This window comes from Molossus molossus, unplaced genomic scaffold (assembly GCF_014108415.1).
Source record: "Molossus molossus isolate mMolMol1 unplaced genomic scaffold, mMolMol1.p scaffold_m16_p_1, whole genome shotgun sequence".
Lineage (NCBI taxonomy): Eukaryota > Metazoa > Chordata > Mammalia > Chiroptera > Molossidae > Molossus > Molossus molossus.
This window is the reverse complement of record NW_023425344.1, coordinates 247,744,565-247,772,393: the sequence shown is the minus strand read 5'-3', so window position 1 is coordinate 247,772,393 and position 27,829 is coordinate 247,744,565. Positions and strand designations below refer to the sequence as shown.

The following is a 27,829-nucleotide window of genomic DNA, read 5'->3' as shown; positions in this document are numbered from 1 at the left end:
GTCTTTTCCGGACCCTCCTGCCCAATGTCCGAGGCATCTGTTTCCATGGTTCGCATGACGGCCTGGAGCAAAGGAAGGCGGAGCGCAGAGTCCCCAGGCTCAGATGCACATGTCCCTCTCCGGGTGGCAGCACCGAGTCACGGCCGGGCCTCTGGTCTGCCGTGGTGGCCCCTGGAGCCTGCCCCACCTTCGGTCGCTGTGGACAGAGCTGCATGGCCGCAGAGACAGGTTTTGCTCTCCTTAGGAGTCTGACCTGGCTCTGGCTTGAATTTGCTTGTGACCTTCAGCAAGTCACTCGGCCTCTCTAGGCCCCCGGTGCAAAGTGAGGTCTCAGAGGTTCTTAGCTGTGCTCACAGCTAGAGGCCATTGGCCGCAGTCAGCCTGTGAGCTAATGGGGTCACCTGCTGGAGAGGCCGCTGGGGGCCGAGTTCTGCCCCATCTGGCGGACAGCCCCTCCCTCTGAGCCTCAGTGTGTCTGGGGGGATGTGAGCTTGAGGGCCTCCTCGCAGGGCTCTGGGGATCACGAGACCGTCAGTGTGAATGACCACGTGCAGATGTAAATTTCCACATTCCTGTGGAGGAGAACGAGGCCCAGAGCAGGTAGGTGATAGGTTACAGGTGCGATCCCAGAACCTGGAAGGCAGGCAGGGACAGGCCCCGTCAGTGCTGCCGGAGGGCCCTGGCGCCCCCGCTGGACTTCCCGTGGCCTCGCGCAGCCTGCGCTTGAAGAGCCCAAGGGGTCCTCTTGCATCAGGACTTGCCTGGGCCCACGGGAGGGACGGGACCAGGACGGCAGTTCCCACTGTCGATTTGCCATTGGCGCCCTTGGGCCATACACTCAGGAGAAAGCCTCGTGGCCCTCCTGGTGTCCAGGGGGTGCCCAGTGCGTGCTGCCCTGGGCATTGCAGCGAGCAAATTCTGGAAGGAATTTGCCATCAGGCCAGTGGGAGCTCCGTCACTGGGGGTGTGCACTTGGAGTGGGGTGATGACTCCTACCCAAGTGGGCAGTGAGCTGGGGTCAGAGGTTGCCCTCTGATCTTGGAGGCCAAAGAACCACAAGTAGCTGAGTGGGGGGAAGATCCTTTTTGGTGGGAGCCGTGTCTGGGAGCCCATTTGCCATGACTTAATTAAGCAATAAGGAAGGCGTCCTGGTGTCTGCAGATCCTGCACTGACCCCCAGGAAGGGCCGCTCCTCCTGGAGGGAAGTGACCCTGTCCCGAAACTGCAGAACCCTCCACCTTCCGTAGAGGCAGATCGAGCCGGGCGCAGACCTTCCTGCCCCTGCCTGCGTCCGAGTCAACACGGCATGGGATGGCTTTCCAGGACAGAACTTACCTGTGACAGTCATCTTGATCACATAAGCTGTTTTAAAAAAGCCAGCAGCAGCTCTGCCTGACCCCCCACTGGGTTTGCAGGTGCAGGGGGAGCTCACAGGCCGGGGGGCCCACCGGGGCCTCAGCACAGGGGGCAGCTCAGGGGAGTCCCAGCTCGGCCACTAACGGAGTGTGTAGGGTGACACTGGACACCCCTCTGGAGCCTTAGCTCTAAAACCTCCGTGGGGTGGGGTGTTGCTGACTGGTGTCCTTTCGAGGCCCCTTTTCCTTCCCAAATCCCCACGTCCAGGTCCTGGAGCACGGGTGATGCTGCACTGTGGCTTTAGTGCCCACTGTGATGGGGACCGCCCTCAGCCTCGCCCCCAGGGGCCAGGCCCACCCTGGGTCGCAGTCTGCTGAGCACATGTTTTAGGGTGGTGCATTTTTATCCTGAAGTTATTAGCTACACATCAGTGTTTAAAGAGAGAAAGTGACCTTTCATTTTTTTTTCGGGAAAACTTGAGAGGAAACGAAATACTACTGAATTTTTTTAACAATGCATGGCTGCAGAGCGGTAGAGGTGTCTATTTTTCATAACGTGGGAAGGCTCTGTGCTGCTGTCAGGAATGGGCCGGAACGTCTGGTTCCCGTCCCCGGGTTGCAGCCCCGCTCTGTTCTGTAGGACATGACCTCCTGAGAATTGGACCAGCCTCTCCGGGCTTGGGCCCGTTTCTACCTTCTATTGAACCACTTTGATTTGGGGAGAGAAAAAGAAAATAGAACTTTTTGATAGTGTGGTAAAAACATTGAACTATTTTAGTAACGGTAACAGACTGTGACAGTGTATACTTTGCGCTAGATAAATAAAGGCTCTTTGCAAGCCTCCGCGGCGGGTGCGCAGTGCCTGTTTGTCTCGGCTGGTGGGGTGCTGGGTCCCTGGAAGCACTTCAGTTGGGGGTTGCAGCCAGGCCACGCAGCCGCCCGTGTGGGTGGTGCAGACCACGGACTGCTCCTCCAGGGGCCTCTGCCTGGTCACAGGCCAGAAACGGGAGGATTTCTGACTCAAACCATCTAACCTGGGCACCCGTCCATGCAGGTACATGCAGCAGCTCCACGCTGGATTAGAGGCTGGCCATGAGGGCACTGCCAGGAGGCGTGGGTGGAGCCTGGTGGCCAGAGGGGGTCATGCCCAGGGGCTGCTGCAGGCTCCAAGCCCACCAGGACAGACAAGTCTCAGAACTGCTTTATTTGGACAACTGACTGGAGTCTCGTTAGTAACCAAGATGGAATTCACAGTACGTTGTTACATTCACACTTAAAAAATATATCTCTGTACAGGAATTTGCAGATCGATGTAAACATACATTACTTTCCAAGTACAATCCTCCCTTCTTCCTGGAGGAGAAAGAAAGACAAGCCATCCAACCAGGCAACCCCTTCAAAATAACTTTAATACAAAGATGTAAATCTCTCTAAATCAAAAAAGTGGTTCTTCTGGGTGTTGGGAGAACACAGAATGGAAGTGACGCTGACAGCCTGACTTGGGGGGACCGGACTAGGTAAAACTGGGTGTCCAGGAAAAGTAGGCACTGAGGAAGTTCACTCCTTATGAAAGCTACTCTTGAGCCAATGTGGCTGGTTAAGATTTTCACTAGTACACAGTCACCCAGGCCGCGTGCGCTCGGCTGACACCTGCACGCAGGCGGCAGTGGGCGTGCCCCATCGGGTCCGGGGCCCGCCTGTCTCAGCTCACGGGCCTGCTCCGTCTTCCCATCCTGCAACTGTCTAGCATCACACAAGGGACCCTGCTCCTTACTCACTTCAACTACTCTTCAAGTTCGTTAAAAAACTTTTGTTAAAACAACAAAGGGGGGAGAAAGGCGTCAGGTTATCTCATCCAGGCTGCGCGCCCCAGCCCCCCGACTGGAGGCATGCCAGGTGGGGGGATGGGTGGGGGTACAGGTGGCTGTCCTCCAGGGGGGACAGATGGAGGTGGATAGCTAGCTGGGGGCAGGCCCAGGCCTGGAGGAGGGTGAGGTGGGACGGCGTGGGTTGGGGGCAGGCGTGGGGGTGGAGGAGGGAAGTTGGGGTTGTAGGTGGGTGGAGGTGGAGGGTAGCCAGGAGTGGGGGGTGGGATGGCGGGTGGGGGGAAGGAGGCTGGGGGAGGGGGCACTGGTGGTGGGGGTGGGTTCGGGGGATAGACGTGGGGGTGGTAGGGCAGGTGAGCTGGGGGGCCGTAGGCCGGGGGCAGGGTGCTGTAGGAGGGGCCCTCGGTCTTCATCATGGACTGCAGGCTCTGGTAGCCCTCTCCAGACATGTACGAGCTGGTGGTGGACATCCCGGTTATGTAGCTCGAGGGTGGTGGTGGTGGTGGCCGGTGTGGCAACGGTGGTGGCTGGTGCACAGGGGCCGGGTGGGCTGGAGGAGGAATCTGGACTTTGGGGAGGTCACTGGCATCCACAGGGCCTGGCGGTTCAGCCTCGCCTAAGGCAGCCGAGAGGGGCGGCTTCCGGTCTGCAGCAGAGAGATGAGTCAGTGCCCAGCCCTGGGCTGCCTCCCATAGTTCCAGGGGCAGGAGCTCCACTCAGACCCCCAACGCCCTACCCCATTACAGCGTCCTGCCCAGATGCGGACAGATGTTTACACACTGGCAGGGCTGTTTTCCTAAAATTGACTCTAAACCCACTTTTCCTGGGTAGTTCTGTATGTATTTCTGTATATGACCATTCATTCACATATACTTAGAATTTACAACATCCTCAAAATACCTGGTTTGTGAGAAAGTCTTATAAGCTCCTTGGTCACTACTGCCTTAACATTCCGGCTACCAAGTCTCCCTGCCATAAACTGCCCCAGGGCTCCCCAAGCCTGCCCCCCAGAAAGACGGGGAAAGCAGGCCCCCCTCGGCTCTAGTCAGGCACTGACCTGGCGGCGGGTGGGCCGGAGGCAATGGAGGGTGAGTGGTCTCAGTTTTGGGGATTTTAGGTGGTGGTGGTTCTACAAAGAAAAAATAGGTTCAGAAGCACTCGTACCTCTTCATGTGAATAAACATGTCACAGCAAAAACAAAACGGACCGTTCAGGAATTTCTTTGGAGAAAAGAACAGATAAGAACAAAGTTTTAAGGGAACTTGAGGAATGTCTGCCTCAGCTACATCAAGCCCTGGCTGGTGTGGCTCAGTTGATTGGGCGTCACCCCATGAACTGAAGGGCTGCCAGTTCAACTCCTGGTCTGGGCACATGCCCAGGTTTCGAGCTCAATCCCTGGTAGGGGGTGGGCAGGAGGTAGCCGATGAATGTTTCACATCGATGTTTCTCCCTCTCTCTTTAAAAATCAGCTTAAAAAAATCTTTAAAAAACAATAAAATAAATCCTTATGTATAATCCGTGCAAAAGAACAAAACAAATACAATCCTTTGCTCTCCACCCTCCTATCCCCCCAAAAAGAAAACTAACCCTATATCCCCCTTTCCATAATGAAGACCTCGCGAAGACCTGAAGGCAGCGGAGAAACACCTCACGCCTGGCTGTGACCTGCTGGAGTGCCCACTGCCACACACAACACAGACAAAGGCCCGAGAGCTCCCAGGGAACTGTCACCTTTTCACTCTTATTTAGGTGCATCTCCAGTTTACTTCTCTCACCAACACTGGCTCAGTTGGCGGCCCGACAAGAGGCACGCTAACGGGCACCAGCAGAGAACTGGAGGTGAGTGACCTTAACGCTGAGACGTTGGGGCTACTTGTTGAGAAGTAGCCCGCCCTTCAGGGTCAGCCCTGCACGTGACCAGCACCCACAGTGACGATGCTATCACCCAGACAGGCCACACCAAGTCCAAGAGCTTCTGTTTACATAGGTAGAGTGTGCACACAGGACTAAAAAAGAACTCCATCTTTTTGTTTGTGTGTTTTGGCCCTTTCTTCCGAAACTCCCTTTATCTGGGCTTGCACAGCACAGCTGCCCCTGCCCTGGCGCTGCTGACCCCTTTCCTGGTCTCCTCTGCTTCCAGCACAGGCCGGATTCAAGGTGTCAGGGGACACCTCTCTCTACATCACCTTCCTCGGAGGCCAAATACCCTCTCTCCAGGGGGACGGATCAACGCCTCTATCTCCTCTCTATCCTCCATCTCCTCTCTATCCTCCAAAGCCAAGGCCGTGACTCGAGCCTCATCCCTAGACCCAGCCGCCAGCACCTCGCGGCAACCTCCTCCTCCGTCTCGCAAGCGGCACCCTCACCGCAGGCGCTGCCTCCCGCCGCCCTCCTGCAGCCAGCCAGCTCAAGTTCTCCAACACAAATTTAAAAATAGCCACACATGTAATTTTAAGTTTTCTAGTAGCCATGTTTAGAAGAGTAAAAGTATTTTTAATATTTAACCTGACATTTCAATGTATAATCAACATAAAAATGAAGATAATTTTACATTCTTTTTACTTTTTTCTTTTTGAGAGAAATATTGATGTGAGAGAGAAACATAGATCGGTTGCCTCCCGTACGCACCCCTACAGAAAATCGAACCCATAGCCTTTTGGTTTGTGGGATGACGCTCCAAACAACCGAGCCACTGGCCAGGGCTACATTCTTTTTTCTCAGTAACTCGCAGAAATCTAGTGTATATTTTGCTCTGAGGGCACATGGCTATTTGAGTCTGCCACATGGTCAATAATCCCCTGTAGCTAGTTGCATGTACTGCACCGCCCAGTCCAGATCACCTTCAGGGCGTGTCTGACCCTGCCCCCTTCCTGGCACCATGGCCACCGCTCTGACTCTATCCTCACCAGGTCTCACTCAGATGCTGGCAAGCTCCTCTCTTTCCCAGCCATCAGGTGCCATTACTGCTGCCAGGAAACTTTCTAAAATGAATTCAGACTTTGCCATGCTCCGGCTATAAAACCTCCCATGGCTCCCACTGCCTATGCAAAATCTCTGTTCCTCCGTAGGTAGGCCCTGTATCTGCTTCCAATCACATTTCAGTCCTATCAAAAGCGATGCCCTTCCAGCTCTTCCTGTCCCAGTGAGACTCCTCTCTCCACTCACTCCCAATTGCTTTGCTCACCTGCCTCCTTCCACCTAAAGGCTCTACCGCTCAGAGCTAGCCCTTCTCCAGGTTGCCACGGGCTGTCCCAGCTCTCTGACAGGTTCTGCACATCAGCTCAGGACGACTGGGTATCCATGTGGCAAGAGCGCTCCCACTCTTCTGGGTCTCACCCTGGTTTTGCTCATTCGGAGCTAACATTTTTAGCTGTACTGAACTCATCATCCCCCCAAAGATCCTGAGAAAAATGTAGCTTTACTGTAACTTGAAGATCTCCACAGTTCAATAAATAATTCACTTCGGTCCTACTGTGGAACTAAGCAACAGAGAAACAGAGACGAGTAAACATGGTCTGTGCCCCCAAAGAGCTCAGTACAGCAGGGCCAATGACACAAACACACACTTCTCATTTTCTCTTCTGCCATCTTTCAGATTTTGCTCACTCTTTCTGTTTGCTTCCAACACAAACACAAATGAACCAACTTTGGGCTCTGCTACAAAAGGAGCCTGAAAGAGGCCTAGCATGCAAAAGCAGCAGGGCTGGCTGAGCGCTGGTTCTCTGGGCGACACCCCACCCCCCACGCAGTCCTTTCTCCACACCATCCTGCTGCCGGTGTTCAGGACAGGGACACCCAGGGCCCTTCACTCGCGTCTTTGCTGTGGTGCACTTCACTCATCTCACAATAAATATACTGCAACAGGTCTCCTACATTCATGTTTTCATTTTATATATGTCACTCAGTACATTGTTATTGATATCTTTTATCAGAATATAATCAGAGAGTCAGGGGATAAACAGAGAAGACAGTGAACTTTTTTTCTTGCAGATGGGATCAAGTTTGTGATGGGCTCTAAGGTTAAATTTTAAGGCCAATCTAATCTGAAAAGAAACAATGTTGACTAAGAATTTAAAGTTGTGATAAGGAGACATATAAAACCAAAAAACAGAATTGGAAATTACCTGCTGCTTTGTTCTCTTCTTTGGGAGAAACAACCTGTTACAAAAGAAAACACAACCGTTAATCCAGACCCTGTGAACAGAGAGAGACACATGATCTAGGCACACAATCACAGTGACGATGTGGCCACACCACCACATTGCTCTGCTCGCAGGGCAAAGCTGCAGAGCACCATTTCTGCTTCCTTCCCCGTTCCCCTTTCCAAATCACACAGAAACACTAGCTTGTCTCAGTTCCGAACAGCACTGATTCTCAGGCCCTCCAGCACACTGCCCTAAATTTGATGAGTGGAGTTTGCTGACACGTTTATCCTGTATGGCTTCCTCTGGGGGCTGTGTAACATCAAATACCCTCCCCACTGGCCAGGCTGCTACTATGGGGAGAAACATCTACAAATACCGTCACTTAAAGATCTGAACACTACAGAGCCAGAGGGACCAGCAGACACCCATCCCAGCAGGATTCAGATGCAGAAATGACACCCTGGCAGGTTTCGAGGCCCTGTTGGAGATGACCCAGGTGGCAGCAGCCGGAGGAGGACAGAGCCTCTCCTCTGACCACAGAAGTTTCCAGGCTCCTCATGGACATGGAGTCCGATAGAGAGGTCAGGCGCATCACCCCCTGCTTTTGGTGATCTGTGCAATCCCTCAGAAATAGGAACGTGCTCAGGTGGGGCACTGCCACCTGGAAAGCTAGCCATGCCCAGTGCCAATCTGGCCACTCACCGTGGCTCGCTTCACCTGGCGGGGAGGACTCGGCTGTGGGGATGGTTTCTTGGGCTGCTGGGCTTGCTGTGGCGGCGGTGGCGGCTGGGCTGATGGCTGTGGGTCCTTCTGCTGGGGCTGCGGCGGTTCAGAGCCTTGAGCAGACTGTGACGGTGGCACTGGTGGCACTGGTGGTGTTGGGTTGAGTGATGGGGGCTGATGCAGCTGGTGGGGCGTGTGATGGGGCATCTGTTGTTTTCCTTGTGAGTAAAGGTCCAAGATTTGGTGGCAGATATCTAAATGACAGGTGACAATTACATTTATCATAAATTGATATTTTAAATAAAATTTTACCTAGAGGAGAAAAAGCAACGCACTTCCCTTTGGTATCATACTTGAAATTCACCCTGTCTCTGCTGTGCACAGCACTGGTAGGTATTTTCAGGTCACCAAAACTAGATGCTTGGACAAGGTAAACATTGCATTTGAGAATTTAATCCGAGATGCTTCTGAAGAATAGTTTACATGGGCCTATTGAAAAATCCATTCCTGGGACTTGTGTTCCCAGGGTAGCATCACTGAAACATGTAGCACCCTCACAGAATGCCTGGCATGCCCAGTACCTTCCAGAACATCCACAGGGACATCTTGCACAAACTGCTCCCACCATCTCCGATACAGGGGTTTGGAGGTCCATTCTTGTATTTCAAATTTGCACAAACGCCCCGCGAGATACATTACTGCCACTGCTATGATCTCTGGTTCCCACTGCAGTGACAAGGTCGTGCAGAGACTAGTTCAACAAGAAAAAGAGGTGACTTGACTTGGATGTAAAAACACTTGTGATTAACTCAATGCATGACGATCAGATGCTGCATCTAAATGTTGATTTGCTTATTTTTCTCTAAACGTGATCAAATAAAGTATTATACATATATAAGAGAAGCAAATTTCAAGTCTTCTAAAAGTGTAAAAATAAGTTACATTAACCAGTTGATGATTTGTTACTTGAAGAATCAGAAGAATTCCTGCATATTAAAAAACTGCCATGCCATGAAAAAACAAATGAAAATGATTTATGTTCTTCGAACTGTTGAAATCCTAGCCACTCATATGTTTCCTCAAATGACAACAACTCCACTCAGTCACTTTGTTCCTTATTAGATCCCTGGGCTCCAGAACACGAAGGCTCTAACCATTACAACACGTGGTTTTGGTTTTGCAGAACCAAATGGGTTCTAAGTATTTAATTGTCAAAACTCTCTGGTGTATTGTTTTGGACTCATGTTTCAAACTGGTGGTAAGATTTCTGCATCCTGCAGCACGTGACATGGCAGGGCATTCCTCTACCGGGACCAGGCGACCTGGATTTCAGCCTCAGCTCTACCACTCACTGACTCTTCAAGCTGGGTCAAGTCAGTGTCCTTGATAGAAAGTAAGGGGTTTGGATACAGTGACCTCTAAAGTCCCTGCATATTTAAAAACACTAGAATTAAAGAGTATACTTTCAGGTATCACTTCTATAGTTTGTTAAAAACACTGTAATTAAAACATTTGAACACACGCACCTGTCATTTACAAATGTCCATGCCATTTGAACCAACTTCTGAATTTTGTTTTTATCACCTAGGAAGGGGAGAGGGCAAGATAAATGAGCAGGAACAGAAGAAAAGAGCAGCACTAGAAGGAACAAGCAGGTAATGAAGCCCAGCGCTCCCTCGGCGCCATCTCACTGCCGAGCAAAGAGCTTGCACCCGGAGACGAGGACAAGCGAGGGTCCAAGCCCCACCTCTGCTCTCTCCACGTGCCCTACGCGAAGAGCCGCCGTTTATGGAAAACCTGGCTCCAAGGCAGATTGTTTGGGCTATTTAAACAATTCTGACTCATTTTCCTGTCTCATACCACTAGGCAACTGGATGACAGGTCGGTTTATACAAAAAAGGAAGCAGTGGTAACAGCCACAATATGGCCCAGGGACTTGATACACCGAATTTTTGGCTTCCTCTTTTGAGAAGCATAATCTCAGGGTCATCAAAGGATTATAAAGACTTGGTTTCAGAATAAAAAGTTATTTTAATAACTTTTTCTTACCTTTGAGTTGTTTTGCATACTTGAGTAGGAACTGGTACGGATGTTCTACCTGTAAATCAAACTTTATAGTCTGTAGTAGGATTCTCTCCAGAACCATCACTTCTTCCTAAAAATAAAATAGCAAAGGCTGAGGTGTAATTTTAATCACAGGTCTAAAACGGCAGTTAAAAAGCAAGCTTTCCTATTTATTTTTTTTTCAAGTTATATTTTAATAACTATTTTTTTGTTCATTTTTTCCTCTCTCCCACTCAGGCACAATGATAAATTCTGAAAAGGACTAAAAATAAGATGCAACGACCAGAGCTAATTTTTTTAAAAAACTAGAAATAAAGCTTCTTAGAAATGTTATTGGTCTTGTCCTGGCCGGTTTTGCTCAGCAGTTACAGTGTCGGCTCGCGGACCAGAGAGTCCCAGGTTTACTTCCCCTGCTAAGGGCATGTACTTTGGTTGCAATTTGTCCCCCGCCCCTGTTGGGGTCATGTGGGTGGCAACCGGTCGAAGTGTTTCTCTCTCTCTCTTCCTCTCTCCCTCCAGCTCTATCTGAAGATAAATGCAAAAATGTCCTCAGGTGAGGATAAAAAAAAGTTATTGGTCTCTGAAAGTGGTCCTTTTATTATTATTATTATTTTTTTACAGATAGAGTGGGAGGGAGAGAGAGAGAAACATCGACGTGAAGGGACACATCGAGTGGCTGCCACCTGCACGACCAACCAGGACCGGGGACAAACTGCAACCGAAGTACGTGCCCTTAGCGGGAACCGAACCCGGGTCTCTCCAGACTGCAGGCCGACGCTCTAACCGCTGAGCCAAACTGGCCAGGGCTGAAAGTGGTCCTTTTAGAACATAACAAAAGCATATATGTAATTATTTGACCATCATCGCCTGACATGAGCCTGGGCTGTGGGGAAAAGACTGGATGGGCAGTATAACCAACATCCATCTCTGGGTGTATGAAAATAGCTGCAAATACAGATACCTTCCACCATTCTTGGGAAGCAAAAGATACACAGTACGTGTACACGTACATAGAGCACTGGCACTTTCCATCTACCCAGAAGGCTGCCGTCACCCCTGAACCAAAGAAGCCACAATGCACCTGAGTCCAGGAGCACAGATGGCCATGACAGGATATTGCTCATATCCATTGAATGTGCTATCACCCTTAAAGTGCTCAGAACATCACTGTGCACATAAGCAAGTGCTACCTAAGCATAGCTACATCATTTTCCCTCCTCTCTTACAGAAGGAAAAGTATCTTCTGCACAGGTGGCAGATACAGGAGCCACAACCACTGCCAACACTGGGACCTCTACCTTTTTTTAAAATATATATATATAACATTTTTTTTAATTGATTTTTTTAGAGACAGGAAGGGAAGGAGAGAGAGAGGGAGGGGGGAGGGGGAGAGAGAGAGAGAGAGAGAAACATCTATGTGAGAGATATACTGATCAGCTGCCTCCTGCATGCCACCTACTGGGGATCGAGCTCCTAACCCATGCATGTGCCCTGACCAGGAACTGAACTGGGACATCTCAGTCCGTGGGACGATGCTCAATCCACTGAGACACAGTGACTGAGCAAGGACGTCTATTTTTTTTTCCCTTTACTTATTTTAGAGAGAAAGGAAGGGGAGGGAGAGAGAGAAACATCAATGAAAGAGAACATTGATTGGCTGCCTCCTGCATGCCCCCCACTGGGGATTTGGTCCACAACCTGGGCAGGTGCCCTGACTGCAAACTGAACCAGTGACTCTTGGTGCATGGGTCAATGCTCAACCACTGAGCCACACTGGCTGGGCAAGGACCTCTATCGTTTTTTTTTCCTCACCCGAGGATATTTTTTTCTTTTTTTTTTTGGTTCAGATAGAGCGGGAGGGGGAGAGAGAGAGAGAGAAAAACATCGACGTGAAAGGGACACATCGATTGGCTGCCACCCGCACAACCCAACCAGGGCGGGGGACAAACATGCCCTTAGCGGAAACCAAACCTGGGTCTCTCTGGATCACAGGCCGATGCTCTAACCGCTGAGCCAAACCGGCCAGGGCCAAGGACCTCTATCTTAATGCTACCACAAGTAATCAAGATTTAAAGGCAGGAAGTTATGATTCTTACCTTTGGGTCATCTCCAAACTGACCAAATTGTACATCATTTAATAAACTACGAGCTGTCTTGATGATATCTTTACATTTTTTGGGCGTTTCTTCTACTTTCCCAGCCAGAAAGAGACAACAAGCTCCTGTTACCTAAAAAAAAGGAGAAAAGTTCCTGAGATACTATTATCAAAGCTCACGCAGGGACACAAGCATGGACTTTTGCCCTTCACAACAAACTGGTCCCCCTCATTCTCCTACCTTCCCCTTCTCATTCACAAGGACTAAGATACCCTAAGAGCTCAAAGGAAATTTCACATACACACTCCCAAGTTGGCTCCACAAATTTTATTTTAAATTTAATTTTCTGAAGAACATGTTATGTAAACAAAGTAGATGCCAGAAGGGGAAAAAGCCACAGACACACGTTTTCTTTTTATATTGCTGTCGTACACATGACTCCCTGAACAGTGGGATCTGCTACAGAAGACCGTGACCAACCAGGTGTCTCGTGGATCCCATCACCTCTGCGCCAGTGCCCAGCTAGCTGTCTGTCCTTCCCCTCAGGCCGCCCAGACCCTAGTCCAGCTCCCACATCACTGAGGTGGTCTCACTGTTCTACCTCTGCCTACTCCCATCTCTCTTGCATGTCTGACCCTCCATAGAATCCTGACCATTAGATGTTGGAGACTGTGCTAGGGGTACAATGCTAACTCTGACACAGTCTTCTTCCTCTAGAACTTGTGTACAAAATTAAGTAAAACCTTAATAAAAGAAAGAACCCCAACGGACTGACTTCTTAAGTCTAATTCTGCCATCTTTATGCAGCTGTTCAACCGCTTCAGTTTACCTGCTCAAGTCAAATGCCTGAGCCTGGAATTCAATGCTCACGAGAGTTGGACCCAGTCTACTTTCCACCATGCACATCCCACCCCGTTCCACTTCTGCCAAACGAACCTCCTGAGCAGGCTGACACTTACTACACACTTCCTCCATGTCTGTCATGCCAGTGTCTGCGGACTACTGCTCTGTCGCATCTCAGCGCATGGAAGCCCGCTTACAGCCAGGGCTTACCTCACTGCTGGCGCTTCTTCCCTAGCACATTCCCTGACCTCTCCGAGGTGTACTTTTCTCCCTCGAAGGCTGCAGCCTTCCTTCTGCACCTCTCCTACGGCCCTTCTCTACGTGTGTTCCGTACATCATGCCGTCTACCCGGGACTAAAAGCTGCCGAGCAGGCTCCCTGTCTCGGGCTCCCACAGAGCAGAAGACATCGTGCATGTTTAAGTAACTGAAGAATGAGCAATATGGCCTAAGAATTTCTATTCCTCTTGGCCTTTGTTGGGTTAAATTATAAGCCCAAATTTATCTTGGCAAAGGTAACAGGGAAGTAAACTTTCCTACAAAGTGCAATATGACTATGGTCCATATCAGCCTAAACAAAAAAAGATTTGAACATGGTTAATTAAAAATAAATAAATAAATAAATAAATAAATAAGCAGATAAATAATACCCCAAAGTTCAAACTTGATTTTGTTCATACATAACATGTAGTATGTAAAAATAAATACTTTCTGGAAATTTAGTCTACTAAAGTATGTGGAAATAATTACATGTGATGGAGAATTACAATAAAATTAAAATACTTACATATCTTGGGAACTGCTTGAAGGAATGAAACATATAGAAGCGATGAAAATAAATTATTCCAGTTGCCAGGGTATCATAGTGTCTGTTGCTCTGGTTAAGGACTTTAGCCAAACATTTCTATAGGCCACTCTTAGTTAAATGTGGAAAAACCAAAGACAAACACTAGTAAGAAAACCAGTAGCAATGCAAACAATGTCAGTGGCAAAGCAGGTGGAAGGAAACCATGGTATCAGATTTCTGGTACGAGACTTAGCAAGGTGAAGCTGCCGCTGTTGACAAGGCCGGGCTTCACCATCCTTTAAGAACACTTCAGCTGTGCCCTGGACAGTTTGGCTCAGCGGTTAGAGCATCGGCCTGCGGTCCAGAGAGACCCGGGTTCGGTTCCCGCTAAGGGCATGTACTTCGGTTGCAGTTTGTCCCCGGCCCTGGTTGGTCGTGCGGGTGGCAGCCACTCGATGTGTCCCTTCACGTCGATGTTTCTCTCTCTCTCTCCCTCCCACTCTATCTGTACAAAAAAATGGAAAAATATCCTCAGGTGAGGATAAAAAAAAAAAAAAAAAGAACACTTCAGCTGTGATCCCTGGGTGCTGTTTTCCTGCTGGTGCCACTTGCTCAATGGCCAAGTCTACAAATTTAAACGAAAAACAGGAAACAGAAAACTTGTGGAGAGCCAAGCAAGTCAGAAACATAACATTTAGATAACAAAGATATTCAACAGCTATTTTAGTACAGAGATACCACTACATATTTTATCAACAGTATCTAATTTAATTCTCGGTGGTGGTGGGGAGCCTATCTATAACCGATTCCAAAGAGATAAGGATACAGTCCCAAACGTGTGCCCACATCGAAAATGAACCGAGCCCCCTCTCGGCGGTACCGGGCCTCAGTGGCTGGATCAAGTCCTTCTAGTTGAGAGGGTGTATGAGCCAAGTCTTTCTTATCCCAGTACCAACATGGTTTTGTGTGGTCCAGGTTTGCTGAGGTTACTGAAGGGCTTGAATTTTCTTTATTCTCCTTCATTTATTGAAGTAAACTTGTTCTTTTCAAAAGATTCTCTGAAAATGTAAGAATCCTAAGAGAAAGAGAAGAAGCAAAGTTGAAAAGAGATACCCCACGTGAAGCAATCCTAATCACTATAAACAATCTACAATTACAGACTGGACCTGATTTCGGATTGACACTTCCCACAGAAACGGTATTGATTGGCAGTTAGAAGCCAGACTTACCTCCAAAGCCAATTTAACACATTCATATGCATTGTTCTAGTCCATATAATAAGAAACCTGAACATCCATGGCTTTTGGCAAGTCCTGAAGCAATCCCACGCAGATACTGAGGAACACCTGTGCTCTAAGAGGCCCCCGTACGACAACCCTCAGATTTCACGGCAGTTTGAAATGGAGAGAATTCCATCTCACCTTCCTGCCTGCCTTCTCCACTGGCCCAGTTGCCCCATGCTGGTCTAGAGTCCATTCTTCAGTAAACCCAGGCCTGTCCTAACCCCCTAAAAAGATTCATGCTCCAAAATTATCCATCTCTCCCATCCAGTCAAGTTTTCTCTTTCGTTTACACGATTTCTCTTAGGCACTTTCACATAAAAAAGCCAGACTGGATGAATTCACTTCTGCACAAGTCACTAACTGAGCAATATATGATCAAGTGTGGGTGCAGGATTTGAGGGGAGCAGGTGGAGGGAGGTAGTCTACAAGGGAAGGAAGCAGTTCCTTTAAATTTTTTTTGCTTTCTCATCTACTTCTCATTTATTCAGAATAAAGAGATTCTCTAAAAGCTCCATGTTGAGAAAAGAAAACAAAAAAGGACACTCAGATGCGGTCACTGTAGTTGGATCAGAGAATAGAGTAGCAAAGAGTTCTAACAGAGGTGCTAGACCCACGTTAATCTGGTTTGCAAGAAAATAGCAGTTTGGTGGCCAGGCCCTGGGCCAGGGCCTTCGGTTCATCTGGAAGCCTAACTCTGAGGAAGCTGACATGGCAGGCTGTGTGCTCTCCTCCCCTCACTTGAGAGCTCTAAAGAGAATCTGATTATTTCCTTCAACAGGAAGAATTAAGCACCCGCAGAAAAGTAATCTTGTGAACTTAGACCTTTGTGTGTGGCTAAACAGGGCAATGGTTTGGGGTGGGGAGACTGGTTAACTAAAGCCTCAGTACATAAATGAGGAGTTCAGTTAGATGTCTTAAAATATCATCTCTCACCTGTCGGATCAGCAAAAAATTTCACAATATCAACCAAAAGTTTCACAATATACGCTGCTGGCAAGGCCAAGGAGAAGCAGGTGATCTCGGACTGCCAGTGGGGGCACAGCCCGGACAACTCTTACAGAGGGAGTCTGGCAATACCTAAGAAAACCACACTCATCACCTCTCTGCTTCAGCACGCCCACTTCCAGGAATCAACCCTGAAAATCCATAACAAATATGAAACAATACATGCACAAATTGTTCACCAAAGTGCTATTTATAATAGCAAAACTATAAACAACCCAAATGTCCATCAATAGGGTATTGGCTGAATAAAAGATGGCACATTAACACAATGGCGTACCATGCAGCCATTAAAACGATGGAGAAAGATGGAGACAGTTCTAGGATCAGCCAGGGGCAGGAGAGCATGCACAGTATGTTAGTATATCTCTAGGTAACAGAGGAGGGGAAATAAGAATAGGGATCTCTCTTCTTTAAACTAATAAAATAACAGTTACCAATAAGGTTTGGGGAAGAACAAAACGAAAACACTAGGAGCAAGACTTCTCTGAGTGTATCTTTTTCTATAGCTTTGACTCGAAAAACAAAAACAAAAAACCTTATTTTAAAATAACTGTAGAGCCCTGGCCGGTTTGGCTCAGCGGTTAGAGCGTCAGCCTGCAGAACAAAGAGTCTTCGGTTTGATTCCGGTCAAGGGCATTTACCTCGGTTGTGGTTTGGTCCCTGGCCCTGGTCAGGGTCATACGGGAGGCAACCAACAGATGTGTCTCTCTCACGTCGATGTCTGTCTCTCTGTCTCTCCCCCTCCCAACCTCTCTCCCTCCCTACTATCTCTCCCTCTCATTCTATCTGAAGATAAATGGAAAAAAAGTATCTGAGGGTGAGAATTAAAATAATTGTAGGTTTACAGAAAAATTATAAACTTAATACAGAGAATTTTTGTATACTTTTCACCCAGCTTCCATTAACTGTAACATCTTATATAAGTATAGTACATTGATCAAAACTAAGAAATCAATTTTGGTACATTATTTATTTTTTATTTTTTTATCCTCACCTGAGGACATTTTTCCAATTTTTGTACAGATACAGTGGGAGGGAGAGAGAGGAAGAGAGAGAGAGAGAAACATCGACGTGAAGGGACACATCGAGTGGCTGCCACCCGCATGACCAACCAGGGCCGGGGACAAACTGCAACCGAGGTACATGCCCTTAGCGGGAACCGAACCCGGGTCTCTCCGGACCGCAGGCCGACGCTCTAACCGCTGAGCCAAACCGGCCAGGGCAATTTTGGTACATTATTAAATAAACTATAACCTTGACACAAATTTGAGTTTTTCCAAAAATCCTTTTGTTCCAGGATCCATACCAGGATAATATATAACATTAGAGTATTAATATTTCCTTAGCATCTTCTAATATCTAGCAATTTCTCAGTCTTTCCTTGTCTTCCATGACTTCACCAGTTTTGAAAAGTACTAGGCAGGTTAAAATGTCTTTGATTTAGGTTTAACTGATGTTTGCTCATGAACAGACTTGGAGTTTTGAGGAAAAACGACAGAGTGAAGTGCCCTTCCCATCACATTATACAAGGGCACAGAGATAAAAGAATGACTTCATACTGCGGATGTTAACTTGGAGTTTTGAGGAAAAACGACAGAGGTGAAGTGCCCTTCCCATCACATTATACCAGGGCATAGATAAAAGAATGACTTCATACTGCAGTGGGGGACAAACTGCAACCAAGCATTTGGTTAAGACGTGTCCTGCCAGATGTCTCAGTATAAGTCATTATTTTCTCTTTTCTTTTTTCTATTCCTGAGAAGTGAGTCATGAGGTCCAGCCCATACTCAAGAGTAAAGGAATGAAGCCTCACCTCCTGGATGGAGAAGTAGCAGAGAATGTGTGGACATGTTAAAACCACCATGGTGATTAACAATCATTTTGGAGGAAATTTTTTGCAATGCAAAATACTGTCCAAAGTTCCAGTTTTGCCCATTTCTTTTAGCATTCACCCCCGGAGCTTGCCTACAACCACCACTACTGTGGTGCTCCAATGGTGATTTTCTAGTTCATTCCTCCCTTCAACATTATTTGGAATTCTTTTGTAAGAAAGATTTGTTCCTTTTTCATTTATAAAATCATTCATTTGTATTAGTAAGGACTCACTGGTATTTATTGTATTCTTTGAGTTATAATCCAATATTATCAGTATTTTGTTGCTCAAACTGTTCCAGTTATGGCCACTGCTAGGAGCTCTTTCAATTTGGCTCCTAAATCCTTTTGTAATAGACTTTTGAATCATGTATTTAATATATTCACGAACTTCACTAAAAAGAAAAAAACAACAAATCTTAAAACTCAAACCCAGTGTACAAAAACAAGCAACATAACCACAGAAAATCTTTATGAGTAATTTCTGATCTTGTTCCATCCTGAGTGCACTATATTCTAAAAACAAAAAGAACTGCAAAGAAACCTTAAACTTCTTCAGTAATGTACTGTTATTAGTAGCATTAATACTGTAACTGTCAAACCACTTTTTTTGTACAATGTAGGATAATGCAAATGCATAGACGTTAATGTTTATGATTTTCAGTGTAAAGGAAATAAATATACATATGCATACAATAAAAAATTAGGAAAAACCTGTAATTTTACATTTTAATTGGAAAATATAAAAATAAGGGATGGTTTTATATATATATGTATGTATATATTCACACACACACACCCCTCCCAGCTCTGTCCACTTCAGGTACCTAGAAGGATCTATAATCAGGGATACACCCAGTGCCCAAATCTTAGTTTTTAAAAAAAAAAAAAAAATTTTTTAAAATTTTTCTATCCTCACTCAAGAACATTTTTTTGCATTTATCTTCAGATAGAGCGGGAGGGAGAGAGGGAGGAAGATAGAGAAACATTCACATGAAAGAGACACATGGAGTGGTTGGCCACCCACACGACCCCAACCGAGGTGGGGGACAAACTGCAACCAAGGTACATGTCCTTAGCGGGAACTGAACCCGGGACTCTCTGGTCGGTGGGCCAATGCTCTAACCACTGAACCAAACCAGCCAGGGCCCAAATCTTCGTTTTCAAAACCATGATTCCCTGAGAGAATCAGGTCTCCTTCCCAGTTTGGGGTAGGAGCCAGCCCGCACGACGGAAGCTTATCAAAGACACAGCAGCCAGCATGTCGGACTTCCATTGGACAAATTCCGGGAATTTGAATACTGAAAAGAAAAGTGACTATGATTGATGGTAAAAGAGTGAATAAACAATCTATGAGTTCTTGCCTTGGCTGGTTTGGCTCAGCCCGGGTTAGGTTCCCGCTAAGGGCATGTACCTCAGTTGCAGTTCATCCCCGGCCCCAGCTGGGGTCGTGTGGGTGGCAACCAGTCGCTATGTCTCTCACATCTATGCCTCTCTTTCACCATCCCGCTCTATCTGAAGATAAATGCAAAGGTGTCCTCAGGTGAGGATTAAAAAAAAAAAAATACCAACAATCCAAGAGTTCTTGATGTGATGCAATATAAAGTAAACAGCACTCAACTACATAGTATTCTTACCCCCAAACAGCTTAACCTAAATCCCACTAAGCCTTTTGACACAGCTTAGAGTAAACACTGGGGGGAGAAGAAGTTCAATGGCACAAAAAGGAAACTATTAGTCACGTGCAGAAAATGCGACATTCTACAAGACAACTGACCTAGTTTTTTTCAAAAAAGTCAATGTCATAAAAAAACACAAAAATTGGAAGGAACAGTTCTACATTTAAAACAACTAAAGAGGCATAACAATCAAATTCATTGTGTGAACCTTAACTGAATCCTGGTTAAAAAAAATAGCTATAAAAGAAATTTTGAGCAATTAAATTAAATGGACTGTATATTAGAGGATATTGAGGGAATCACTGTTAATTTTCTTAGGGATAATAATAATATTGCGATTACAAAGGGGGAATGTCTTATTCTTAGGCTGCGGTATTAGTTTCAGAATGACACAGTATCACTCTTTTATTTTTTATTCTTCTTCTTATCATTTTATAATCCTCACTCGAGGATATTTTTCCATTGATTTTTCAGATAGAGTGGGAGGGAGGGAGGAAGAGAGACTCTCAGAAATATCTATGTGAGAGAGACACATGGATTGGTTGTCTCCTGCACCCGGACCAGAGTGGGGGATAGAACCTGCAGCCCAGGTACATGCCCTTGACTGGGAATCAAACATCAGACTCTTTGGTTCTCGGGCCGATGCTCCAACCACTGAGCCAAACCAGCCAGGGTCAGTATCATTCTTTTACAGTTGGTTTCCTTTGCTCAATATTATGTCTGTGGGGCTCATCCTTGTTGCATAAAGTGATATCCATTCGTTCTCATGACTGTATAGCAGTGGTTTTCAACCGGGGCAAATATGCCCCCTCCAGGGAACAGCTAGAAATGTCAGGAGACATTTTTGGTTGTCATTTCTGGGGGTCTGCTATTGGCATCTAGGAGGTAGAGGTCAGGAATACTGCTGAATATTCTACAATGCACAGAATAACCCCCCACAACAAGAAATTAACTGGTGGTCCAAAATGCCAAGTGTGCTGAAGTTGAGAAACTCTGTTGTACAGTAAGTGTTCTATTCTATGAGTGGAAAATTTACCTGTCCATTCTACTGGGGATGGACATTTGAAATATTTCTGTTTTTTGATGAATTAACAGCAATGAGCATTTTATGCATGCTCTTGTACGACAGAAGGCAACTGGCCAAATGGCCGAGGGAATCAATATCTCAGCATATCTGTAATTTGTTCATGGTACACTAGTTGGGAATCTCTAAGATACATTAACCTAACTGTTCTCATACACAATGCTTATTTATTCAAATGTTAACTAAGTATTCACTATAAGCCAGGCCTCAATGACATAGCAGGGAACAAGAGGGGCAAGGTCTTTGTCCTACTGGAAATATCTAGTGGCAGAGACAAAGAGAAACAAGTATGTTAATATCTGTCGGAAAGTGGTAGGTGCCATGAAAAATAAAAAAGCACATAAAGGGGAGAAAGAATGATGAGGAGAAATGTTTATAGAGATCTGCAGAAGGAAGACCAGTTTGAAGACTAGAGTAGCTGTTCCAGTAATGCCCAATGAGGGCCTGTCTCCCTACCATGGTAGTGGGAGAGATGATTTCATGTTTGCTTGACTGACAGAGAAGGGTAATGATAATACTGAAAAGGAAAATGGGGAAGAGAAAGTGTTGGTTTTGATGGGGGAGAAATATAATTTGGTTCTATAAAAATCAGATTTGATGAACTTGTAAGACATTTGTGTGGAAATATCCATCAGACAGATAAATAGGCTTGCTGAAATTTGGAAAGAACATTATCTACTTGGGATTCACCTACAAAGAATTGACAACTAAAGTCATGATGACAGATGGAGGAGAGATGGTGACTGAAAAAGAAGAGGCCTGGGGACAGAACTCTGAAGAACTTGAGGAAGCAGAAAGAATTATCAAAGGAGAGAAACATAAGGCATAGTTTAAAAAAAAGGTGGAAATAAAAAATTGCACCCTTAATTGCATAAGAAACTAGGGGTATCAGCTTTAAGCCACAGGTGCAGGTAATAGTGACAAATCCTAAAGAAAAATTCAAGGACAAGGAATTAAGGAAAGGTTACTAGAATTGGTGATTCGTTATTAGAGACACAAAAAATTAATTGTAGTGATGCTCACACAACGTGAATATACTAAAAACCACTGGCTTGTATGCTTTAAAGGGCTAATCTGTATAGTATGTGAATTGTATCTTAATAAACCAAATACTTACACATATGTAAGTAGAACCCTTTCGGACGTGCAGTGGGGCAGAAGGAAGACTACAAGGGGTGCTAAGGAATGAATGGGCTGTGAAACAAGGTATTCTTTTTTCAGCATAAAGCAGAATAAAAGATGTGTGTAGCCAAAAGGGAATGAGCCACTAGAGGAGGCTGAACAAGCCACTGAGGGGTTCACTGGCCAAGGGGGTAAAAAAAGCATAGTGAAAAAGATAACCTTAGAAAGGAAGCTCTTTCTCTGAGACAGAAGGGAAGAAAAAGACCGAGGAAGCTGCTCATAAGAGTCTCCATTTTCTTTGGGAAGCAGAGTGCCAAGAAATCTGCAGAGAGGAGAGGGCAGAGTGCAGAGAAGGGTTAGGAAAAAACCAGCAGGGATCAAATCAAACAGGGATGAAAAAGAATCCCAGTATCCTAGTCACAAGTGGACAAACCACAAATATACTCCAGCCTATTTTACCTCGCTGTCAATGACCAAACCCCATGTTAGTAATTTAGTGTAGGTGCCTGTAGAGTCTAGGGCAGAATGAATAATACATGAAGTGCAGTGAAAATAAATGTACATAGAATCGAAATAGTTCTCTACATCATCCATCCCCCTGAAAAAGTTCTTGTCTCAGTTCTATAACTCCATTTCCTATTACTCTACAATTATTTTTTCACAAAACCCTAAAGCCATAAATTTTCTCATTAGCAGTTTATGATTACTGAGAGATTTACTGTGAAATTACTGAGAGATTTATGAGCTCCACAAAGTAAAAATCTCTCCATAAACAAGCAGCATGTCAAGGCACTTTAGCATCATCTTTCAAGAATGTGCCTTAGATACTTCATTTTACATGATGAATGATTAAATTCATTTTTAAGCATTTAGAATTATGGATACTTACAAGTTGGAAACAATAGTAAAGGTCACTACTTGATTTTTCAGAGTACAGAAATTCCTTCTAAACAGTAATATTTGGTCACTCACTTTCATTTGGCCACTTTCATTAATGGGACCTTAACAGTTTATAAAGTAGCCTATGGCACTGCTGAGTATCAATAACTGGTGTTCACAGTAATTCGTGTATTAATTTTACATTGATTTTGATCTGTTCTGTTCACTTGATCTGTTCTGTTCGTCCCCTAGATCTGGTACACAGATGGCACAGAAGAATGAGTGAATGAAAGCTACCTTTCAACAACTCTCTGTAGCTCCCACTTAGCTCCTTGAAACCACCTTTCCCTTAACTACTGATTGCCTTTCAAATATGTGAAGACAATTTTTACGTCCCTTTCTCTTCTCCAGGGCAAACAAATATCTCATTTTCTCAACATAATTTTTAGTTTTTCAAGACTCACCCCCCCCCAATATTAGCATTCAAAATGGAAAACAGTCCTTTTTATATGATTGGTGTAGTACACGCGGTGGGCAGTCACTAATATTCAACATGTCCACTGAGTGGCTATTGAGTTGCAGCATGCCTTCAAGCTATGTTTTCTTATCCTCACAATGTATCACTGAGAAAATGAAGCTAATGACACATGAAGCAACTTGCCTAATTCACACCACTAGTAAATGGTACAGCCACAGTTTGTCATTAGACTAAGATACTGCCTTTTCACAAAGTGGACACTACTTTGCTTCTGTAAATGTTTTGTCAAGAACCAATTTTGTCAAGTTAGACCTTCCTCAGCTCAAACATGGAAAACTGGGTTTTTGTAAATGTAATCATTCCTGGTAAATCTGTATCTTGTTAGTTTGGGCCTATTATTTTAACTTTTAAGAACTCTGAATCCTGAGAGTCATCTAACATGCCAGCTAATTTCAGGTTTTGAGTGTGTTTATTAATCTGAGAAGCATGCCTCTTGTATATTTAAAGTTGGTAATAAAAAAGTGCTCATGCCCTGGCCAGTTTGGCTCAGCGGTTAGATTGTCAGCCTGCGGTCCCGAGAGACCCAGGTTCGGTTCCTGCTAAGGGCATGTACCTCGGTTGCAGTTTGTCCCCGGTCCTGGTTGGTCGTGCGGGTGGCAGCCACTCGAGGTGTCCCTTTCACATCGATGTCTCTCTCTCTCTCCAATCTCTCTCTCCCTCCCACTCTATCTGAACAAAAAAGGAAAAATGTCCTCGGGTGAGGATTTAAAAAAAAAAAAAAGTGCTCATCAGAGTAAGAGCAAGACCAGAGACCTGTAGCTTATCTCTAACTCCCTTCATTGGCAATTTGAATGGATGTCCATCTAATTAGACCCCATCTCAAGTACATTTAACTGTGTTGACTAGGCTAGGATAAGATTATGTTCAGTGTCCTAAGGAAATCTAAATGGACTCACCTCCATCCAGCACCAATCTAACTTGTAACAAAAGGAACATCATTTGTGTCACCAGCTTTTTAAAAAAAACTGAAGTTCTGCTGTTTGAGGGACTCAATCCACCATTTCCACACTCACAAACTCTTTTTGCTCCCCCAAAAAGATTCTAAAATATAGTATCAACAAGTTCTAGTACCCGAGGACCATCTAATTGCTCTGCAAAAAAGACATTTATCAGACTCCACTTTTTTTTTATTTTTTATTCTCACCTGGGGACACCTTTCCATTTTTTGTTCAGGTAGAGTGGGAGGGAGAGAGAGGAAGAGAGAGAGAGAGAGAAACATCGACGTGAAAGGAACACACCGAGTGGCCGCCACCAGCACGACCGACCAGGGCCGGGGACAAACTGCAACTGAGGCATGCGCCCTTAGCGGGAACCGAACCCGGGTCTCTCAGGACCGCAGACCGATGCTCTAACCGCTGAGCCAAACCAGCCAGGGCCAGACTCCAATTTTCTATCATTAATAGCACTTTGAAGGAAAAATGATTCAATCAAGAGACGAAGTAAACATGAGATGTAGGAAGCTGCTGCCAACATAACACAGCACATTTCATTTTTTACTAGAAAGAGTACATTCTAAAATAATGATAAAAAGCATAGTACAGTGAAAGAAACCAAAGTTTTGTCACATTGAAGCTGCCTTTTTGGGATATTGATTTTAAGCTGGTTATTAAGAAACAAGACTTAAGCCCTGGCCAGTTTGGCTCAGCGGTTAGAGCGTCGGCCTGCGGTCCAGAGAGACCCGGGTTCGGTCCCCGCTAAGGGCATGTACTTCGGTTGCAGTTTGTCCCCGGCCCTGGTTGGTCGTGCGGGTGGCAGCCACTCGATGTGTCCCTTCACGTCGATGTTTCTCTCTCTCTCTCCCTTCCTCTCTCTCCCTCCCACTCTATCTGTACAAAAAATGGAAAAATATCCTCGAGTAAGGATAAAAAATAAAAATAAAAATAAAAATAAATAAAAAAAAAGAAACAAGACTTAAGAAAGAACAACTCCTGTGTCTTCCCCCTTTCCTGCCCAAGAGATTCAGACAGAAGAACTTGCTTCAGGAAGGAATCTCAATTACTGCCTTACCCTAATTTGAATTGAGAATGATAAATAAGAGAGCTTCACGCAGCAGTCTGTTAGCTAGATACCCCATGTCCCATTGTTTCTGAGTCACCTAGCAAGAATTTTCCTGCCTGTCACGTATGTTCAGCTCTTCCTCAACTACCTATAAATTGTCCATTCTCACTTCTGAAATCTAATATCCCATCCCCTCCTTTTCTCCTTTGTCCAAAATGTTTTATATACCAATGCTGCCTCCTAGTCTTTGGAATATTCATGCCTGTGTGAGCGCATTTCCCACATGCATGTATTAAAAATTTGATTTTCTCCTGTTAATCTAATCAGTCTCTGTTAATTTGATTACTGACCCAGCTATAAGCACTTGGAAGGTGGAAGGAAAAGTATTGATTTTTTTAGCCCCCACAATAGTAAATACATAAACCAGTAACACTGTCATTATCATTAGCAAGTATTATGTACTGTATATAATTGTACTGCTATACTTTCATAGGACAGGCAGCGCAGGTTTGCTTACACTAGCATCACCACAAAACCATGAATAACACCTTGCACCACTATGACATTACAAAAGCTACAGTGTCACTACCAATGGGAATTTTATAATCTTATGGGGGCCACCTTTATATATGTGGTCCATCTTTGACCCAACTGTCATCATTATGTGGCGCATGACTGTAGTTCATTTTGTAGGCCAAAACTAGGACCATTTTTTTTCTTTATGATATTCAATTTTTAAAAATGGCATTTATAATGTAAGAACTCAGTGATTAGAATGTTTCTTTTTTTTGTTAATCCTCACCAGAGGATTATATCCATTGATATTTAGAGAGCGTGGAAGGGAGGGAGGAAGGGAGAGAGAGACACATGGGCTGGTTGCCTCCCATAACGCTCTGAGCTGGGGAATGAACCTGCAACCTCCCAGGTACATGGCCTTGACCGGGAATTGAACCCAATATTCTTGGATCCTCAGATAGACTAACCGCTGAGCCTAACCGGCCAGGGCTAGAATGTTTCTTTATTGCTTACTAGAGCAAATTACGTTTTCAAAATGAAATAAATGTTAAACAAACCCATGCAGAAATAAACTAATGTTTTCAAAATACATACAATCAACATGAGGCAAAAGAAAATAAAACCCTAAAATTAGACGCCTGTGGTAGTCACTCTGGGAAAAAGAAAACAGTCCTGGGTAATTACTTCACTTACAGTCAACATTACTTAATAGGCAAGCATCCTAAGAACACAAACGATTTTAACCAAAACGTCTATCAACACCACTACTGCAATCATCCATCCATTCTGCACTCAGCCATACAGAGAGCTCACTACATGTCAGGCAGTGTTCTAGGTGATGGGGACACAACACTCCTGGTGGAGCCTGCCTTCCACACCATTCATACAAACCTTTAATGAGCGCCTACAGCTGCAAGGCACGGGGCTAGACATCTCTAAAAAGTGATTTAGAGCGAGATGCACAAACATTATCAGGCTTACGGTAAACACACAAAAAGCTACCCTCAAGGAACTGCCCTCAGATGGCGTTCCTAACTTCAGATGGATTTAGCGAAAGCTCCATTTAACTGGCAACCCAAATTTGGGAAGCGTTGTATCCGGCCGTGTTTTGCGCTAATAATGCTCGAAGAGCTTTCCGAGAACCTCTTAACCAACGCCTCAACTCCCTAAAGAGCAATTCCTTCCGTAACACACCAACCCGACCCAGGAGAGGGTCAGTGAGAACGACGTTTGGGCGAGAATGGATCTAATCGCGGAAGTGCCTTTTCCTCACCCCTCTTCGGACTCCAGAGTGGGAGCGCCCAAAGGGGAAACGACACCGAAGTCTCAGGCCGAACCCAGTCGGGACGGGGACACTGAAGTACTTGGGAAGATGTGGGTAGTCTCAGGCTGCAACACGCGCGCGTGGGTGAAGACCCGTGCCCCTTCTCCCCACCTACCGGAAAGTCCCCAGACCCTAGCCGCCCCGCTCGGCCAGGACCGCTACCCGTTCTAGGGTCCCCGTGGCCCATTCTCCTCTGCTCTTACGCCCTAAAACTCTCTCCCGAAGCCCGTTCCGCAGCCCCTCCATCGTCCGCTAACTTCGATCTGCACCGGGGGTAGCGGAGGGAGGCGGAATCCGGGAAGAGAGACTTCACCAGCGGATGGAGGCAGTTGGCCATATCCTACTCTGACCTTTAGGTACGCGGGAGGTGGGTGGCGCCGCCCGCGGTCCGTCGGCCACTCACCCCTCGCCTTAGGCAAGCCCCTCAGCGACGTCTCTCCTTGCCGACTGCGGCCATCTTGGACACGGGATGTCGGGGAACTACGTCATCACGCTGCGTCGGCGATGAAAAATACGGAGGCACCTGTTAGCCAATCAGAAGAAAGCAAAGCTCTCAACGGAGGAAAGAGCAGCCAGCCTTTTCCGACTCCTCCCCGCAGTAGGAGGAGCCGGTCAGAGGGCCCCTCCCGTTGGTTCCACTCCCCGGGTAAAGGAAATTCGGAAGCAACCGAACATGCTAACGGAATTTGGAC

General features: G+C 45.9%; 1 protein-coding gene across 2 annotated transcripts; it reads right to left on the bottom strand.

Moving 5' to 3' along the window:
• Positions 1–2,751: 2,751 nt before the first annotated feature.
• Positions 2,752–27,622, bottom strand: CCNK (cyclin K). Of its 2 annotated transcripts, XM_036245566.1 has the most exons (12): positions 18,232–18,381; positions 16,054–16,256; positions 14,664–14,912; positions 13,838–13,919; positions 12,210–12,341; positions 10,099–10,204; positions 9,576–9,633; positions 8,631–8,800; positions 8,029–8,303; positions 7,306–7,339; positions 4,239–4,310; positions 2,752–3,827 (listed from the first exon to the last, which is right to left on the bottom strand). In XM_036245566.1, exons 3-12 carry the CDS (start codon positions 14,858–14,860, stop codon positions 3,202–3,204), a joined length of 1,752 nt encoding a protein of 583 aa, XP_036101459.1. In that variant the 5' UTR covers positions 14,861–14,912; positions 16,054–16,256; positions 18,232–18,381; the 3' UTR covers positions 2,752–3,201. The 2 variants fall into 2 exon arrangements, with proteins under 2 accessions (XP_036101459.1, XP_036101469.1); XM_036245576.1 differs by lacking the exons at positions 16,054–16,256; positions 18,232–18,381 and adding an exon at positions 27,541–27,622.
• Positions 27,623–27,829: the final 207 nt, after the last annotated feature.

Excerpts from the sequence above, each read along its gene's own strand:
- CCNK (XM_036245576.1), bottom strand. The coding sequence starts at position 14,860 with ATGAAGGAGAATAAAGAAAATTCAAGCCCTTCAGTAACCTCAGCAAAC. Across the intron at positions 13,920-14,663 it reads GTGGGCACACGTTTGGGACT|ACACTATGATACCCTGGCAA; the intron begins GTATCCTTATCT and ends CCAGAGCAACAG. Across the intron at positions 7,340-8,028 it reads GCCAGGTGAAGCGAGCCACG|GTTGTTTCTCCCAAAGAAGA; the intron begins GTGAGTGGCCAG and ends CTTTTGTAACAG.